The sequence below is a fragment of the Bos javanicus genome, chromosome 6, assembly GCF_032452875.1.
Source record: "Bos javanicus breed banteng chromosome 6, ARS-OSU_banteng_1.0, whole genome shotgun sequence".
NCBI lineage: Eukaryota > Metazoa > Chordata > Mammalia > Artiodactyla > Bovidae > Bos > Bos javanicus.
The window spans coordinates 114264115-114283260 of record NC_083873.1 but is presented as its reverse complement, the minus strand read 5'-3'; the positions used below and the strand labels follow the sequence as shown (position 1 = coordinate 114283260).

Here is a 19146-nt window from a genome sequence, read left to right as displayed (position 1 = left end):
CTGCCTGACATGGAACCCAGGGGAACAGAGCTTGGCCAGAGTGGCAAGAATAAGGTGTCGGCTTGGGCTCTGCAGGACGCCTGGGTCACCGAGGAGGGGTGGCCTGTGTCTGTGTGTGACTCGGAGACCCAAGTCATCACCCACCAGGACCCAACCTTCCAGGACTTTTTTTTTTTAGCCAGGCCATGCAGCATACGGGATCCTAGTTCCCCGACCAGGGATTGAACCCACAGCCCTGCGTTAGAACTGTGGCATCTAAACCACTGGACCACCAGTGAAGTCCCTGAACCCCCTTTCAGAGGTCAAGGATCAGGTGACCCGGTGGGGCCTCCTTCACCTCCACTCTCCCCTCCCTGGGGCTGGGCTGGGTATTGGCTGGTCGTGCCCCTGATAACAAGGGCCCTTCCTTTGCTAGAAGGAAGCAACCGCCCTGAGTCAGGTAAGCTCGCTTCTCCAGGCCCCCTTAAACACAGGAAGGTGATGGCCCGCATGCTCTCAGCTGGCCTCTGCCCTCCAAGCCGTCCGCCAGGGCAGTCCTCTGCCCACCGTTCGCTGTCCAACGGCGGGTGGTTCTGCTCGGCAAGGGGCCCGGTTAAGCTTCGTTAGAACCAACTTTAACTGACGCTTTTTCCTCTGGCTTGCATGTGGGCCACGTCCTGCAGGCTTGCAAACGCGAAGGAAGCGCCTCTTCATCTCTTTTAAAACCCAGCAAAAGGGACCCCAGAGTTCTTGGTTTTTCTTTCTACAACCAACGGAGACAAACTTGAGGATAGTTATACCTCCAGCTGTAATTCTGGGAGCAGGCGACAGGAAGCCCTGATCGGCATAAATCAGGAGCCCGACTCTTTAAGGGGAGGCAGGGAAAATGTGAGCTGCTGTCTGTGACCCAGGAACTTTTATGATGGGGACTTCATCAATTTTATGATGCTGTTAAAAATGACTATCTTTTCAGGGACCAGTTAGCCAGAAAACAGAGCAGGAGGCACGATAGGGATGAGGAAGGCGGTCAGGTAGACTCACCTCCAGGCCTGGGGGGTGGTCCTGGACACCAAGAAGTCGGTGTGGCCTGGGACAGCCTGCACGCCCAGGGGCGGAGGGCAGGGCACTGGAGATTGCCTTGTTCTGAGGCTTTGACAGCTGGGGCCTCACTGTCCCTGGAGGCACGGCCCTTCCCGGGACCACTCAGTTCTTCAAGACATCGCCCACAAACACCGCTTTCACGTGTGAAGCGACCCGTCCGGAGTCCACACCCCAGCCACTTCCTCTATGAGGTTCATACGCTCCGGGACCACTATCCCCTGACGTCATCACCCCCGGGCCGGGTGCCGCCCTGGTCCCAGAGTCTGCCGAGATTACTCAGGCCAGCCCAGCCCCTTTCCTTCCTGTGAAAACCGCAGCAAATGAAGGCGCTTGTCCTCATCTCCCCCTGCCTCTGGCTCCTGACTGGCCCCGGGTGCTTCCCTGCGAGGCCTGGCCCAGCCTGACGTGGTGCCGCATTACGGGGAACGGGTACTGTGACAGTCTTACCTCCTGATCCGCCTCGCAGCCCCCGTACTGGGCGATGATAAAACCTACGGTTTGAACACCCCAGTCTGTGGGAAAGGCACGCTGAGTATCGTGTGATGGGAGATGCCTGTCCGTGAAACGTCCTACAGCCTCCGTAAGACTCTCGTCGAACGGAAATCCTTTCCTCCGTGGGTTCTCTTTCCATCAGGATAAACACTGTCCTTTACTTCAACTGATCATGCATTCATTTCCTCATTCGGGGACGGTTTACTGAAACCCCTACGGCGCCTGGGGCCCTGGAGACGCAGAACTCTATAAACATGACTGTCAGCACTGGCTGCTCACCAGAGCCGGTGATGGACGTGTGTGTGACCCCGGCGACCTCGCTAATAAACACGTAACTATAAATCGTGAGATGCCACAAAGGCACCCCCCCCCCCCACCGCCCCGTCTTCTGGTGGCGACAGACTCCAGCCATGGCCAACCCTCCATGGGAGGCACCGAAGACCCATCCCCACCCCTCTGGATCAGGGGGACTCAGGGGTTCCCAGGGACACTCCCACACCGACCCGGGGAGGATGGGGGGTTCTGGGCACAGGGGGTGTTTCTTGAAAAACTCTGTGTTGGCCGCTGAGAACAGGAGCCATCTCCCCCGAACCCCGGCCAGATGAAGGCGACTCTGGAGGAGGAGAGCCCAGGAGGTGTTTGGTGTGACTCACTGATCCCGGTGTCCCTAGGTTTGGGGTCACGGACATGCCACTAAGTTCTCACCTTGGCCTCTGCGGATCAAGCCATAAACACTGCTGGGCCTGGCGGTTCAAGACTGACTGGAGTCACCGCGACAGTGGGGAGCATTGTTGCCGCCTCTCAGATCTAGACGGTCACACACCCGGAGCCCCCAGAGCCCAGGGGAGCTTGCAGCTGTGACGCCTGATGCCAACCTGCGTCTGTAAGGGGCTTCGCCCCCAACCTCCCCACGGGTGTGCACGCAGCACGTGGGCAGAGGCAGTGCTGGGGATGGGCGGGGAGCCCGCACACTCTGGGGGTGGTGGACACTGGCTCCCACCCCAGGCAGGTTCCTGGGGACCCCCAGTGCCATGGAGGCCCCCCTGCCAGAACCGGGGTTCTGGGGTTGAGATGTTTGGCGGAGCTTTGGCCTCTGCCTGGGTCAGAGGGTTTCTGCTGTGATGCTTCCCCTGGCTCCTGACAGTGTTGGGGATACAGCCCGGTCCACAGGACGCATCTCCTCCTGGTTTCCAGACCCAGCGGTTCCCGGGGCAGGGACCCTGCCCCCCAAATCCATCAAACGTTCTCTTCCTCCTAAAACAGTAAACAAAGCAGCCTTAGGCCCCAGGGGAACTGCAGGCCGCCATCCAGGACCTGGGAGCCGCAGGGCGGGGGCTCCGCCCACAGCCCCGCCGGGTTCTCCTGAGTTTTTCCGCCTGAGGGCCAGAGGTGAGCACTGCAGCTGCTGGTGAAGTTGTGCCACTTCTGTGGGATACGCCGGCTCCCAGCATATTAAAAAGCAGAGACATCACTTTGTCAACAAAGGGCCGTCTAGTCAAGGCTATGGTTTTTCCAGTGGTCATGTATGGATGTGAGAGTTGGACTATAAAGAAAGCTGAGCACCGAAGAACTGATGCTTTTGAACTGTGGTGTTGGAGAAGACTCTTGAGAGTCCCTTGGACTGTAAGGAGATCCAACCAGTCCATCCTAAAGGAGATCAGTCCTGAATATTCACTGAAAGGACTGGTGTTGAAGCTGAAGCTCCAGTACTCTGGCCACCTGATTCGAAGAGCCAACTCATTGGAAAAGACCCTGATGCTAGGAAAGATTGAGGGCAGGAGGAGAAGGGGATGACAGAGGATGGGAAGGTTGGATGGCATCACCAACTCAGTGGGCATGAGTTTGAACAAACTCAGGAAGATAGTGAAGGACAAGGAAGCCTGGTGTGCTGCAGTTCACGCAGTCACAAAGAGTTGGACAGCTTCATGGTGGCTCAGTTGGTTAAGAGTCTGCCTGCAGTGCAGGAGACCTGGGTTCAATCCCTGGGTTGGGAAGACCCCCTGGAGGAGGAAATGGCAACCCACTCCAGTATTCTTGCCTGGAGAATTCCATGGACGGAGGAGCCTGGCGGGCCGGAGTCCATGGGGTCCAAAGAGTTGGACACGACAGAGTGACTAACCTTCCTTTTGTTCATTTCATTTAGTGACTGAACCACCCAGTGCCTGGGAGGCAGGTGACCCTTTTGTTCTATGCCTGTTGGTGAAGTTGCTCCCACCTGGCAGGAAGCAGCTGCCCTCACAGGTCTAGGCAAATGCTCCAGCTCTTTCTAAGCAGACAGGGAGGCTGGCTTCTCTTCCTCCAGAACTCCAGCACCTTCAACCATGCTGGTCAGGTCTGGAGGGGAGAAAACAGCAGGTCCTCTCCATGCCTTGGTGGGACGCAGGTGACCAGCTGCCCTGGACGCGGCACACACAGAGGGTTTCAGAAAGGGCGCCGGAGGCATGTATGACCATGCACAGGCTGGTGACGAGCAAGTTGGGAACCGTCTTTGAAACGCCTCGGTCTTTGGCACGAAAGCGGGCAGCTCTGGAGAACTTGACCAGAAGCTGCTTGAATCTCAGGAACTGCTTGAAAGTTCCCAGCAGCCGCCCGAGTCTACGGGCGGCAACCACGCGTCCATCACACGGCTACCTGTAGCCGCCTCCCCAGAGGCTAATTCTGCTCCTCCCGTTTCACTCTCCTGCCTCACCTCCCTCCAGTGGCGTCCCCTCCTCCTCAGCCTGTATCTCTTCTGTCTGGTCTCAAAAAGGCCACATATTCTGACATTTCGCACTGAGACACAATGCATGCAGTCTCTAAAATTTCCTCCAGCTTCCTTTTGTAAGCTCTTCTGCGCCAACCTCGCTTCTCTCTGAACCTGCAGGGCAGCCCTCCAGGGGTCTCAGATGCAGGATTGTTCTTTGGGCCCCTTGAGGCTGTGGTTGTATTTCTTTCCGGTTATTTATCCTCGAATGAAGAGCACTCCCTCCAGACCAACCGTTTTCCGGTTCAGGAGCTCCTGTCCTGTCTTCCCTCGCTGCATTCTTTGCTGCTGGGGGAACCCTCCTTTTGCACATTAATCCTAGAGGCAGCATGATGTTGCCCCAGACAAATCGCGAGCGTCTAGCTGACCATCACCGTGTGTGCACCTCTGGAACTGACCTCCATCTGAGGTTAGGGCTGCAGGCTGAGCATTGAGTTTGGCATCATCAGCTCTCTGTGGTGGTTCTGTCCCAAATGCAGGGATGTGTGGTGACCCCACCTCCTGCTTGAAAGTGCAGTAGCACGTGGCTGAGGATTAAGGCAGTGAGCTATATAGGGGTTCCTCCTGGGATGTCCATGTGACCTGCCCAGCGCGTCTAGACTTTATGAGAGGAAGATGTCCGGGCTGGAGCTGCTGCAGCCATTTTGTAGCCTGAGGTCGCCTTGGTGGCTCTGTTCCTGAGCAGTGGCCTGCGGCTTGGAGAAACAGAGCCACACTGGAGGGTCTCCACAGAGCACTGTGACGCCGACCTCCCATGAGACTTCCACCCTGCTGGCGATCTTAACAACTTCCTTAGTCAATCTACTTTCTCACTGTCCTGATAAAATTTCACACCTTCTCCTGTTTCCCTGGATCCCTTCCCTCTTCTCACTTTTGGGGATGACCTCACTTGTAACTTCCCTGAGAACGTGGAGCAGCTGGAAGAGAAGCTTCCAACCCAAGTGCTTCTGAGCCCTTCTGTTCCCCAGGGCCAGGGGTCCCCACTCCCACCTGATCTGACCCTCTGTTCACACTCAGGCTCTGGGCCCCTCACCCCTCAAGGCCTTACTGCCCGGCATCCCCTGCTCTCCCTCCTGCATTTTCTGTCTCCAGGTCTATTAACTCATCCCGTCCACACACTGCCTTAGCTGCTGCCCCGGTTCTCTGTCCTTGAGTTGCCAGGAAATTCTAGAGCACATTATTCCGTGCTTTGGCTGTCCAGTGCTTCACCTCCCGTGAGTCCCTCGACTGGCTCCCAGGAGGCCTCTGTCCTCACGCCTGCCTGCGATCTGTCCCCTTGACTCACCCTCTGGGCAGTCTCTGCACGGCGGCCCAGCCCCGCTCTGAAGCACCCTTCATGCAGGACACAGTGGCCTCCCCCTGCCTGCAGAAGCACGTGGTCAGCAGGGGGCCTGGGCCGCCCAGTGATGTCGGGCTGAACCCCAGCTCTACATTGCTTTATGCCTCGCTGCCCTGACTCTGGGGCGGGGGTGTTGGCACCTGTCTCCGGGCTTGCTGCCAGCCCGGTTCACGGCTATGTGTGGGAAGCGCCTGCCTTGGACCCGATACACGGCAGAGACTGAGTGGGAGCCACCATCATCCCTGTGGTCACCTTGGCTCGTGGTCCTGATGGTGGCGGGGGGATCCTGCTGGACCGCTGACAGGGCCAAGCACCGGGGCCATAATCTGTGGGCTGCAAACCACGAGCGTGGTCCTTTGTCCCCGCGCAGAGCCAGGGCGGATTTTGGAATAAAGTGCCATCTGCTGAGCTAGTACTGTCAGCTTAGCAACTTCATCATAACTTCACACCGGTGCCAGGGGGTCATGGGCACGGGCCATTAAGACACCTGGGCTGGTGCACGCACTGCCTGCAACTGGCAACTCTGAGCTCGAGAAGCTGCAAAGTCCCCTGGGCCTCATGGGCCCAGGTTGTGGAAACGAGGCCATGGTGGACGGGGCCATGCGCAGCCAGGAGAGGGGTGGCCGGGAGTGGCCGGGCCCACCCTGGTCAGCACGTCCCGTTGGACACAGCAGTGCAGGGTGATCACTCCCGCAGCCCGAGGCTTGGGTGAAGGTTTCACGCCAAATGGAATCGGAATGAGCAGGGGCCAAGGGCAGCTGCCCAAGAGCCTCCACCCCGGCCCCCACCACATTAGCAGGGTGGGCACGTCTGGCCGCCCTCTTTGCCGCTGAGCTCGGAGGTCGGAGGGGGTTTCCTCCTTCAGCTGGTCCTGCTGAGTCAACAGCAACCGCACACAGAGGCTACTCACTGCCCCCAGGGCCCGCCCTGCCCCTTCAAGAAGAAGGGAGCTGCTGAGGGCCCGGCTATGGCTGGACACAGTGGGGGACACTGTGATTGGGTCTGGATCAGGTCTGGAAGTGGGGCCTCAGGTGGGAGCTGCCCCCGAGCTCAGCCTGGAGGCGTGAGGTCAGCGCTGGCCGGTCCGTATTCAGCTGTGATCGCGACCGCTCTCAGCTCTGTGGCCAAGGCCTGGTCTGCCATTGGTGACACTGTGTCGGACGCGGGAGGACGCGGGAGGGCCCACCCTGCAGCGTGCGCCTGGCTGGGAAAAGGGGTCGGGGCCGCTGTGCCCTCTCTCAGCTCGGTGGGGTCCTTCTCGTAGGGGTCCTGACCCTGACTCCCCTTCAGAATGGGTGTTGGTCTTGACAGCAGCCTCCGCGCCTCCTGGGGGACGTGTCACCACGTGCCGGGGTATCTTCTGTGGGGGTCCCGGGGCCTTGCTGCTGAGGAAGGAGGTGATCGTCCCTTCTCAGAGATCCCACCTGAGTAGGGACTGCTCCTCCAACCTCCGAGTCGCTCGCTGGCCCTGCGGCTGCACCCCCTTCCACCCCTCGACCGCTGGTCGGGAAGGAAGCCTCCAAGTCCTTGGAAGTGAAACTCTGCTGTTGACGATGCAAAGCTGTTTGGGTTTCCACGGGGACCGGCCGTCGGTCTTACTGACCGAGCCAGAGGGACGAGCACAGCAGATCCTCAGAGTATTTTTCCTCCTCTGATTCTGATTTGTCGATGACTCTGCGTGTTTCCGTCTGTCCCTCCGTGGTTCGTGGCTACCTGGTGACTCTGGACGCCAGACTTGGTGTCTTCGGTCAAAGTCAACTCGAGTCCACCTGGAAGGAATCTGGGGCTTCGCTGGACCGTTAGAGCCACGCCTCTTATTTGAGCTAAAAATAACTTTCTCTGCCAGCGCCGCCGTCTCCCTGTCTGTGTACAGAGGACACACGGACCTGCATGGCCACAGGAGCTCAGGTGTGGTCACAGCGCCTGCACTTCGTAGCCGCCGCGGGGAGCGTTTGTGTCCTCTTGGTCTGAGCAGGAGGCCGGCCTGGCTGTGCCTGGGGCCGTCCCAGGGGCCGTGGCCCCGCATGACTCCCCTGCACCCCCACCTGGCCCTCCGTTCAGGAAGGGGCTCAAGACAGATCAACACGGGAGCTGCACACGTTTAATCACAGCCGCCGGCCTCTCCCAGGGGAGGCCCCCGACAAACCCCGCACGCCGAGAGCTGGGGATCGCGATCCGCCAGCAGAGCAGGAGGGTTCTCACTGCCCCAGGCCTGGCACGTACACACGGAGCCCTGCTTGTGCGCCGTGGGTGCCAGCCCTCGAGCCCCCTGTCTCTCCTCTCACAGCGCACATCACACACAGGCATGGACACACAGATGCAAATACAGGCACGACACACGTTCGCACACACACAGACACACAAAGTGCAAACACACACAAATATATACACAGATACAAGTATACACACAGACCCACACATGCACAAAGAACAAGGAAGTGCAAACACAGACACACACACAAATATACACACACAGACACAAATACAGGCAATACATTCACGTGCACACGCACACACGCACACTCACACACACTCACATGCACGCACACACACAGCACACTCACACACATGCACACACACACTCACACACATACATGCACACACACATACGCACACTCACACACATACTCACACACACACTCACACACACACACTCACACACACAGTCCTCTCCAGCCTCCCCCCAGCATCCCTACCCTGGATGGCCCCGGCTTTATCCTGCAAATGCAGACACTCACACACACACACACACACACACACACTCCTCTTGGCCTCCCCTGCCCTGGATGGCCCCAGCCCTGGCCTGCAAACACACAGGCGCACACACTCTCACACACATGCACACACACTCCTCTTGGCCTCCCCTGCCCTGCATGGCCCCGGCTCTGGCCTGCTTCCCACGCGTCCTTTCCTTCCTCGCCCTGGAGACCTGGCTCCCATAGGGCCACCAGCCCTCCCCTCCCGGTTGGGTCCTGCAATCATTGTCAGAGTCCCCACAGCTCCAGGGTCTCCTTTGGGCCCCAGGGGCGTGTCCTGTTCACTCAGGGCTCCAGCCTAGGGTCCAGCCCCGGTCCCAGGGGGCACAAGATCTGGCCAGAAGGCTTTGAGGATGCTGACGACACTGAACTCCATGTACTGTGGTCCAGAGAAGGAAGGGGGTGTGTCTGTGAGTCTGCGTGAGAGCTGTGTGTGTTGTGTGTCTCTTTGTGCAAGTATATCAGTGTGTGTCTGTGTGAGTGTGCGTGTGCATGGAGGTGGTGATCTGACCACATCAGGGCTTCCTCTATCTACTCCTGGCTCCTCGGTCTCCTCAAAGACAAGTGGGTGGCATTTCAAGGACCAGGGGCTTCCGTTCAGCAGGGGTGCACCTCCAGGCCCTCAACCCCTGGCCTCTGCACCCCACTGGGCAAACGGAGTGTGCTCCAGGGCCCCTCGCTGGCTGCTGGAGGAGAAGTGAGGCGACCCATGTGAGGGCGTGGTGGCATCACTGCTTTGCAGGTGGCACATCTGGGTCCAGCGACCGAGATGGCCAACGTCATGGCACCCTCCCCCGCAAAGTGCAGGGACCCCTGGCCCGCCCCAGCCTCCGTGACACCACAGTTCTGGGGCCCTGGGTGTATGTTTAGGGAAACATTGACAAATAGCTTCATAATAAGGCAAACACCGATCGTATGCATTTAATCTTTGTTAAAAGCATCACAAATGATTTATTGATTTTTAAAAAGGAAAAATAAGAAAGAATTTATCGCATCTCTGTTATGTGCATATAGAAGTGTGGGCTCTATCCAGCTGAATGAGACGTTAGCGGTCCAAGCCCAGCCCGCTCTTCCCTGGGGCCCGTGAATACCTGTAGGGCAAAGACGCAGGACCTCAAAACGTGGAACCAGATAAACCCAGACCTACGTGTGGATCTACACGGTTATGGGGACGGAAACGTATTCGGTTATAGATGCCAACTTATTCCCAGGCTCTTGGGTCTGCACACCCAAAATGCTCTTCATAGAAATGATGACATAAAATACGAGAAGAACACAAATAGCTAAAGGGAAGCCCTATCCCATCAGCAAGACAATGCAGCTGAGGGTCAGGAGGTCACAGGGGCGTCATCACCCAGAGGCACTGCTGTGCTGCGTCCAGGGGCTCCCTGGTGACCTTGACCTGGGACCTGGCCTGCGCTGAAGGTGTCTGACCCTGGAATGAGGCTCACGGGCTGGGTGGGGGTGGATGGCAGGACGCGGGGTTCCCTAAGGGGTCTTTGGAGACGGCAGGCAGGCTGGCGGAGGCAGATGCCCTGAGAACCCAGCCTCTCCCCGCAGCACCCCGCAACTCCCGCACTTCCCCGAGGTTGTGGAGGACGCTGGCACGGCCAGCGGCTCAGCTGGGTGGGCCGCAGCAAGGGGAGGGGGCGCCTCTGCCGCCCTCCCCGCGACCTGCAGCGACCCCTTCTGAACCGGTCTCAGACCCCATTTGCAACACACGGGGCTGGACGCCAGGGTCGCCCCCTCCCGCATGCGGGAGCTGCTCTGGGGGTGCGGATGACCCTCCGCAGGCCGCCTTTCTTTTCTGTGGAAGCGGGCTAAGGCTTCCCACCGTCCCGGGCTTCATCCTGGACTCCTCCTCACGGCCAGCGGGGTCCTAGCCTGGGATCTCCGGTGTCCCCACCTCTGGGAGGACGCTCTGGCCACCGAGAGCCCAGGTGGGAGGGGAGGGGACGCTGACTTCCAGTTTCAAGGCAAAAGGTGAAACCCTGCCCCTAGATGCTCCCGGCGGCCCTGACTCTAGGCATCCGTGAGCGGTGAGCGAGGGGGGTCGAACTGTGTGGGAAGCACGGGGTGGGGGTGGGGCTGGCTCCCGGGGCACCTCTGTGGCCCCCTTGCTGTGTGTGACCCTGGGGCAGCCACTCCCTCTCTGCGCCTCAGCGGCTCTGTCTTTAAGACGAGGCGGGCACCACTAGTCGCCCTTCACGCTCTGCCTTTCTAACCTCTCCTGGTTCCTGGGTCTCTACGCGGCTCCCTCTAGAAATGAGGAATCGCAAAGCACTGGGCATCTGTGTCGAGGCCGATCCTGGGCAGGAAGCCTGCACATGGGCCGGCTGGGGGGTGGGGGCACTGGATCCCTTGGAGGGCGGGGCTGTGGGAGCTTTGCTTTTTTTTAGGGGGGGGGGCAGGAGAGAAGGCTGCCAGTGGGGGCGGAGGAGCATTCCTGGGCTTTCGGCAAGGGGGTTCCCAAGAACGGGGGCTACTGCTTGGCAATAAAAAGAGAACAACCTCCCCACCAAAAAAACCGCAAATGGCTACCTAGAGAGGTATTTACATCATCTCTGCAGGTTAAAAAGAGGAAGGGGAGCACGGAGGGAGGCCTGGAGGGTGGCTGGGGGGGACCCCGCAGCAGGCTTTCCGGATTCTGGAGGGGGTGTGCACGACCCCCCGCAGAGGGACGGGCCTGGGAGCGGTGGGAGCTGCCCTCCTGGGGGTTGCGAGGAAGAAAGTGGTGACTCGGCGTTCCTCCGGGGAACAGGAGCCCACGGTGCGGGTGATGGAGGCGGAGAGGGGTGGGTGGGGGTTCTGCACTTCTGAGAGTCCGGCAGGCTCACCCCCCAGCCTCAGGGGGCCCGGCCTCGCCTATGAGAAGTCAGGCCTCCTCGCCGGAGTGACGGGGTGTGGGCTGACAGTGTCCAGAGTTGGGGGCCGGGGCGAGGCGGGGCGGGCTTGAGCTGGACGGGGCGGGGGCAGCTGTCGGCTGGCGTGGACGCGGCGGGAGGAGGAGGAGGCTTTCCCGAGGTCTCCACGGGGGTGCGGGTCCCACCCCGAGCCAGGGGCGCGTGTGGTCCTGGGCCCTCCGCGGGGGATGACGCGGCGGAGAGGAGAGCGTTCCGGGCGCGGCCGCCGCGGCCTCAGCTCACCAGGTAGCTGTGCATCTCCCGGGAGCTGACGCTCAGGACCACGCCCGAGTGGTTCCCTGGAGGAGAGACCGGCGTGAGCGCGCGGCAGGCCCAGCGGCGCGGGACGCGGGCGGCGGCGTGCGGGCGCGGCGCGTGCACCGTGTGCGGCTCCGCCGACGTGCGGGGCATCCCGAGCTTCCTCCCGCCGTGCGGGTCGTGCCTGGACGCGGGTGCGGAGGCGGTGGGGTGGGCGGGTGACTGAGGGCGGGTCTCTCGGTGCCGGCACAAGCAGTGGACCCAGGGGGCCTCGGGGGTGAGGCCGCGCCCGCCACCCGCCCCCACCGCCCCCACTGACCTGCAGAGGGGGCCGGCCCCGGCATCGGCAGCAGGGGGAGGTAGGCGGGGCTCTGTCCCCCCCGGGCAGGGGCCACTGCAGGGCGGCCCGACGAGGCCCCGGGCGGCGGCGGGAGAGAGAAGGGCACAGGGCACCGTCAGAAACGCAGGGGTCCGCCAGGGTCCCGGGCGGGGCCGCGTCCTGAGACCCTCGGGGAGCAGAGGCGTGGCCGCTGGCCGCCTGGAGCCCCCACCTCCCGGGCGCATCGAGACGGAGCGGCCCAGAGGTTCCAGCGGGGCCGTGGGGGCCACGGGGTCGTGAGCCGGCCCCGGGCTTTGGGTCCAAGGTCAGCCACCTGTCCACTGGGCCGCCTGGGTGGGCGACGTCACCTCTGAACCTCACTTCTAGCCGATTAAAAGGTGGGGGCCGCGATTCCGCCTCCGAGTCCCAGGGACACGGCAGATACAGGTTGAGGGGATAAAAGAGCAGCGATGACACCCCCCCCCCCCCCGGTGGCAGCTTCCTCGGGCCCCACTGGGGACGTCACAGCACCCCAAGGGCGGGGCGTGCAGGGCAGGTGGGGTGCAGAGCGACTGTTAAGGGTCGGGGGACCTGGGGCCCCAGGGTCTGGACTCCAGCCCGTGGACTCCCACCAGCTGTGTGGCCCTGGCCCCGGGCCAGTCCGGGTCTCAGCTCTGAAAAGGAGCGCCCCTGCTGGGCTATGGAGGAAGGGATGCCGGCTGGAGCACTCAGAGCTCATGCAGCTGGGAGCATTCAGCATTCACGTGGCCTGGAGCACTCAGCGCTCAGGCGACCAGGTGGGCGGCTCCAGTACTCGGGCGGGACTCAGGGCTCCCGGGCCTCAGTCTCCCCGTGGGTTGAGGAGGGAGTGGAGATGGGGCCTGCTGTCCCATCAGAGTGTGTGTCTTCCCCAAAGATGGACAGACTGTGGTCACCTCAACCACAGAGTCAGAACCAAGGGGCAGCAGTGACAGCCAGACTGTCCCCTCCCTGGTCTCCGCAGCGCAGAGGCCGCAGGCAGGCGCTGGGTGGACGGTGCAGTGGGCTGAGCCAGCTGCTGCGTCATCACTGGCAGAAGCTTCGACGTGGTGGGGCTCAGCTCACGAATGCCAGCTCATGAGAGGCCCCAAGAGAGAACCGGAGGTTGACACAGACCCCCACCCCCAGAGGAGGCCACTAAGCGGGCAGCTGCTCCGTCCTCCCCGCTGGCCCCTGGGGGGGGGCAATGGGGTCATGAAACAGATGCTGTGCAAACTGTAAAGGGCTGTGCACAGGTGGTTATGTCCGTGTGCGCACGGCCAAGGGCATCCTCTTCCCAGTGACGGGAGGGATGCCGGGAGCGTGGAGGGGGTGACTGTGGGGAGAGGACCCCGGGACCCCCCAGAACACAGCAGCTTTGCCATGGAAGCCAGCGCTCCTGTCTCTCCCACCCCTCAGGGGACTGTGGGGACGGGCGTCTGGGGTCCGGGTCCACTGGCAGCCCCAGGGGACTCCTGCCATCACCTGTCAGAAGGAGAGGACCCAGGGTAGGGCCCGCCTGGCCCCAGGCCTGGCGGTGGTGGTGGAGGGGCTCCCGGCGGAGGGGGTGCTGGGGGCGGGCGTTACCTAGAGTCTGTGGGTGGAGCTCATCCTCTATGAACTCCTCACCCTGGATGGCGCTCTGCACACCCTGGCTGTGGCTCACGGGGCTTGTCATTTCCTGCTCCTTCTCGTTGTGCATCTGGGCATACACGGTCCTGCCGGGGCGTTTCCTGCAAGGCGGGGGTGGTGGGTGGCGGGGAGATCAGGGCTCTGCCTGGGACGCCTGTCCCTGGAGGCCCCCAGCCCACCCTTCTGTGTGGTGCTCTCATTGCTCCTGGATCTGCCTCCTGCGCCACCTCTGCGCCACGCCACCTCCTCCAGGAAGCCCGCCTGCACCACCTCTGCGCCACGCCACCTCCTCCAGGAAGCCCTCCTGCACCACCTCTGTGCCAAGCCACCTCCTCCTGGAAGCCCTCCGTCCTGTGAGCTCCCACAGCTCTGGGTTTGCCTCTACCCCATCAAGGACCGTCCATCTGTCTCCCCTGAGGCGTGCTGCAGGGAGAGGGTGTTTCTTTATCTGTTTCAGGTCCCTGTCACCCATCACCTCCAGGTTCTGATCAGGTCATCAGGTGTGTGTTTCCACAAGGCATGCGATGCTGACAGGCTCTGAGAGGTGTTTGCTGAGCCCTGCCCAGGCCCTGGGGCGTCCTCTAGTGCCCATCCTCTCCAGGGCAGAGGGAAAGGAGATGGAGGGCACAGCCCCCCTCTGCCTCAGCTGGGACTGGGCTCAGGGCCCTGGGCCGGGCTCCTTCGTGTGTGACGCCCGCTTAGTTGGAGTAAAACTCCAAAGGATGCATGTTCCACTTTACAGATGAGGAAACTGAGGCTCGGTGGGAGGGTGGGCTTCCTCAGAGCCACCATCGGCAGTTCGCCAACAGCGGCAGTTCTCTGGAAATACTGAGATGGCAGGATGCACACTCAGGCCGCGGGGGTGGGTTGGGTCATGATGGGCCCCGGGGTACTACAGCACTCGGTGACTGAGAGCCTCTGAGACTTAGGAGCTGCTTGTTATGCAGGCAGGCCCAGCCCAGGCTGACGGGTGCGCCAGCTAGGAAAGTCCAGCTCCCCAAAAAGCTTAAAGCGTCCGGACAAATGGGGCACTTCTGTCCATCTGTTCTGCTCTCTTCCCCAGGTGACGCCAGTGCTCTGGGGGGCACACTCACCCCCAGAACTGTGCTCCGTCCACGGTTTCCATGGTAACCACCCTCCCATGATTAATTCAGAAATAAGCCCTCAGAGTGCTGGGTGAGCCCAGCGGTCACACCCTTGCCTCTCCTGGGGCTGGGCTCAAGGTCTTCCCTTCCTCCCCGCCCCCTCTGGAGACAAGGTGCCTTTGGGACTATTTACACTGGAGCCATAAATCTGGAGCAACTCATGGGAGCTGCACTCTGGGCCTCGGGGGGTCTGAAGATGGCAAGGTAAAGAGACTGGAATCCTGCCCCTTTCATGCCTGACCTGCCAGGCCTGCCTTCTGCTGCCTGGGTAACTCCTGCCACCCTGCAGTTCTCAGGAGCCCTTCATTTGGTCTCAGTCACGTCGGTCGTGTCCGACTCTTTGTGACCTTATGGGCTGTAGCTCGCCAGGCTCCTCTGTCCACGGGATCCTCCAGGCAGGAGGACTGCGGTGGGTTACCCTGGGAGAAGCCCAAATTCGCCCCAACTAAGGTCTGAGGGGAAAGAGAAGGGGGTGGGGGCCCAAACCCTGAGTCTAGCCCGTGCCTCCAGCACAGCTCTGACCTGGGAGGCAGTGTCTCACCCGTCCTCTCTGCAGCCTCTCGGGACTCACCCACTAACAGCCTGCCTGAGCCAGGCCAGGGCCGGGAGGTTTTCACAAGGTTCCAACTGAACACATCACGGTAAGAAGGGAGACGTGCTCAGGACAATGTCTGCAGGCGACAGGGCCCTGCCTCTGCACCTGCCTGCTTATTCTTCTTCCTTTTCTCCTGCCTCCCTCCTGATTAGTCCCCTTTTACAGATGAGGAAACTGAAGCCCAGGGAGGGAAAGAGACTGGCCAGAGCCGCAGACTGGATGGCGAGCTGGTCTGGGAGGCTGACCCAGCCCTGCTGCCATCTGGGCTGCCTCGCAGGTCGGGAGGGTGGGTCGCCCAGTGTGAATGGTCCTGGAGGACAGAGACCCAGCAGAATCCTGGGCTGCAGGAGGGACCCTTGGCCTCCAAGGAGCAGGAGCCGGAGGGTCAGGATGTCTCCAGACTGTTCCCAATGGTGACCCTGAGCTAGGAGACCCCGAGGCCACTGGAGTCGAACCAGCCAGATGGGGTGAGACGCGGGGGTCGGATCTCACAGCTGGATTTGCAGGGCATGAGTCTGGCGACACTCTCTGGCCTTTGTGTCCATCCCCAGGCTCCATATCCGGGTAAGATCAGATTCTCCAGCCCCTCCGAGGGTGCCCATGAATAATCCCGGCACTGCGGGCTATTAAACCCATTTACAGATGAGGATCGAGGTCAGAGGGGAGGAGGCACCACAGCCCCTCTGATGACCGCACACTGAGCTTGCCACCCACCCAGCCTCATCCTGAGCCCCTGCTGCTCCCACCCTGGGTGTCACTACCCCACCCTGACTCCTTCCCAAAAGAAGCTGGAGTCCCACCCCCCACCTTGCTGTGGGGCGCCTGGCACAGGGCAGCTCTGGCTCAAGCTCGTGGAGGGAAGGGTGGGTGAGCGCTGGGGTGAGCATGGGTGGTGGAGGACACGGCCTGGGGTCAGAGCCGCACTGCTCAGCTATGTTGCTCTGGGACAATCGCTTGACCTCTCTGAGCCTGGGTTTCCTCATCTGTAAAATGGGTGTGGGGAGCAGAGGGGAGGATCGGGTGGAAGACGCTCCCTGGCTTGTGAGTGGCTGGCTGCCCTCAGGGACCAAGATGACTCAGGACCAGCACGCGGGTCCAGAGGAGGCCCCCTCCCTGTCCCGTGGCCCATCAAGGGCACAGTCCCCGCCCTCCGTGGCCCTCCGGCCCCGCCCGCATGCCCTGTGAGCCCAGGGAGGCCAGGCGGCCTTGCCTTTTGAACTTGTACAGGATGAAGGCCCCGACCGCGAAGAGCCCGCTGACGAAGAGGATCACCACTGCCCAGTAGCCGCCTCCGCCTCCCAGGCTCGGGGGACCTGTGGGCAGAACGGCCTGTGAGCGCTCACAGTGGGCATCGGCCGCCCCCGGAACCTGGGACCCCACTGGGTAAAACCCGGCCCTGGTCCTTTGCCCCCTAGAAAGTGGACACAGCTCCGTCCAGACCGATGCTGGCATGGACATGCGTCTTCACGGAGCAGAAAGCGGCCCTTCAGCTCCTGCCAAGATTCTTGCCCCAGAGCGGAGAGGAGAGTCCGTGGTGGGCATGGGGGCAGAGTGCATCTGAGACCCTGCGTGTGTGCTCAGTCGCTTCAGTCACATCTGACTCTGTGACCCCATGGACTGTAGCCCGCCAGGCTCATCTATCCAAGCAATTCTCCAGGCAAGAATGCTGGAGCGGGGTGCCATGCCCTCCTCCAGGGGGCCTTCCTGACTCAGGGATCGAACCCAGGTTTCTTATGTCTCCTGCATTGGCAGGCGGGTTCTGTACCACTGGTACCACCTGGGAAGCCCCATCTGAGACCCTAAATGACGTAAATTAAAGCAAGAGCTCCATGCGTCCATGGAGAGGGCAGCAAGGCTGACCAGGATTTAACTGAGATGACCACCCAGCCAGGAGGGACATGTGGTCAGCAGAGGGGCCCCCTCTGCCCCCAGTGTACACAGTAGCCAGTGTCATCTGAGGGGCCTGGACGCCCACCCATCCCACCTTGCAGAGGCGAGCCCGGCCCGGGCCCTCACCTGTGTCCACGTCCCTCACGGCCACCACGACCCGGACCCCGCCGCGCAGGAGGAAGCTGATCTTCTGTGCTTTCAGCACCTGCTGGATGGCCGTGAGTCTCTGAAAGCACAGAGCGGGGGAATGAGGGGTGTCTTCAGGGTCCCAGCAGGGGGAGTGGGAGAGCTGAGCGGATGTCTGCCCTGACTCTCTGGGGTCAGGGGGCTGGGGGAGGGCCCCTGCACCTCTCCGGGTCTCAGTTACCCCATCTGTAAAATGGGAATGCTAGCCACCAACCAACCCTCACCAAGAACCTCTGAAGGGACACAAGATGATCCAAGCGTGGCCCTGCCCTCAGAGAGCTCCGGCTTTAGTAGGGACCACGGAGTGTGGTAATCCAGGGATGTCCAGGAGGCCCCTGACCCCAGAAGTAATCAGGGGAGGCTTCTCGGAGGTGGAAGATCAAGAAGAGGACAAGGAGGGTCGGGGCAGGTGACCCAGGCATGCGAGTGACCCCACACCTGAGGCCGAGAACTCCCAGGGGTGGTGTTGCAAGATCGTGGGGTGGAGGAGGGGCAGTGGGCCTCTGGGCCACCCTACTGGTTTGGGAATTCATAAGCGGGGAGTTTCTGGGGCTCAGAAGGGACTCAATCAGCCCACATGGGTGTCAGGTGTCAGCCTTCTACACAGGTAGGGGCAGAGGTGCTGGGGAAGTAGGCCCCCAGGGACGGCGGTCCCGTGGCTCCGCTCCCGGGACCTCTGGGCGGGGGACATTCCCTGGGGACTCTGGCCGAGCCTCAGCAGCATTTTGGCCTCTGGGACTCGGCTCTTGTTCACAGAATGAGGGTGCTGGCTTGGCCTGTCGCTTACACAGCTCCCCACCTGGAGGATCTGGGAAGTACCTGGTTCTGCTGCTTGAACCAAGAACGGAAAGGTGCCAGTACATGAGTGGTTGCCAGGGGCTGGAGGGGGGTGACTGCTGGTGGGGCGGGGTTTCCTGTGGGAGGAGTTGGTAACAGTGGTCCCATGGCTGTGAATATACTAAAACCACTGAATGGTACACCTTACAAAAGTAAACATTATCTCAAAGTAAAAAGAAGAATCAGAACCGCAGCCAAGCTCTGGACTAGTCGTGGGCACCGATGCCCACGCAGACGGTCTGGAGAGAGAGACCAGCGCTGAGGCGGGGCTGCAGCATGGCTCGAAGGACCCCTGAGTGTGGGTGGTAGCGCCCATTTTACAGACGAGGGAAGCGAGGCTCAGTGAGACCCCTGCCAGGAAGCACAGTGTGGGCATGGTGCCCACCCCTGCTCTGGCTGCAGAGCCGTGCTCAAGCCACGCCCAGGTGGCCTCCGGGTGGACCCTTGACTGTGAAGGGCATCCACATCTGAACCTGGGGCTCCCAACCACACCCCAGGCTCTCGGCACCTCTCTGTCCTCAGGTCATTGTGAGGATTCGTACAAGCATCTCACATGGCACCCCGAGACCTGAGCTCTGCACACAGCAGACTCCCTAGGATTGGCTGCTGGCATTGGACGGGTGTGCGGCTAAGGCTTCTCCCTTACTTTGGGCCCATGATTTACTCTGAGCACTCAGGACACTGGGGGAAGTTCAGTTCAGGCGCTCAGTCGTGTCTGACTCCGTGACCCCAAGGACTGCAGCACGCTAGGCCTCCCTGTCCATCACCAACTCCCAGAGTTTACTCAAACTCATGTCCATTGAGATGGTGATGCCATCCAACCATCTCATCCTCTGTCGTCCCCTTCTCCTCCTGCCCTCAGTCTTTCCCAGCATCAGGGTCTTTTGCAATGAGTCAGCTCTAACCTTCAGGTGACCAAAGTATTGGAGTTTCAGCTTTAGCATCAATCCTTC

At 61.1% G+C, this 19146-nt stretch overlaps 1 protein-coding gene across 2 annotated transcripts in view; it reads right to left on the bottom strand.

The window, feature by feature from the left end:
- Positions 1 to 9306: 9306 nt before the first annotated feature.
- SORCS2 (sortilin related VPS10 domain containing receptor 2) overlaps positions 9307 to 19146 on the bottom strand; it is a 493339-nt gene continuing 483499 nt past the window's right edge. The window contains exons 24-28 of one of the 2 annotated variants that reach the window (XM_061420930.1): positions 17297 to 17396; positions 16491 to 16593; positions 13496 to 13641; positions 11891 to 11965; positions 9307 to 11612 (exon numbers count right to left, since the gene is read on the bottom strand). In XM_061420930.1, the coding sequence (XP_061276914.1) occupies positions 11548 to 11612; positions 11891 to 11965; positions 13496 to 13641; positions 16491 to 16593; positions 17297 to 17396 (489 nt within the window). In that variant the 3' untranslated portion in view covers positions 9307 to 11547. The remainder of the gene's footprint in view (positions 11613 to 11890; positions 11966 to 13495; positions 13642 to 16490; positions 16594 to 17296; positions 17397 to 19146) is intronic. The other variant, XM_061420932.1, reaches the window with a different exon arrangement.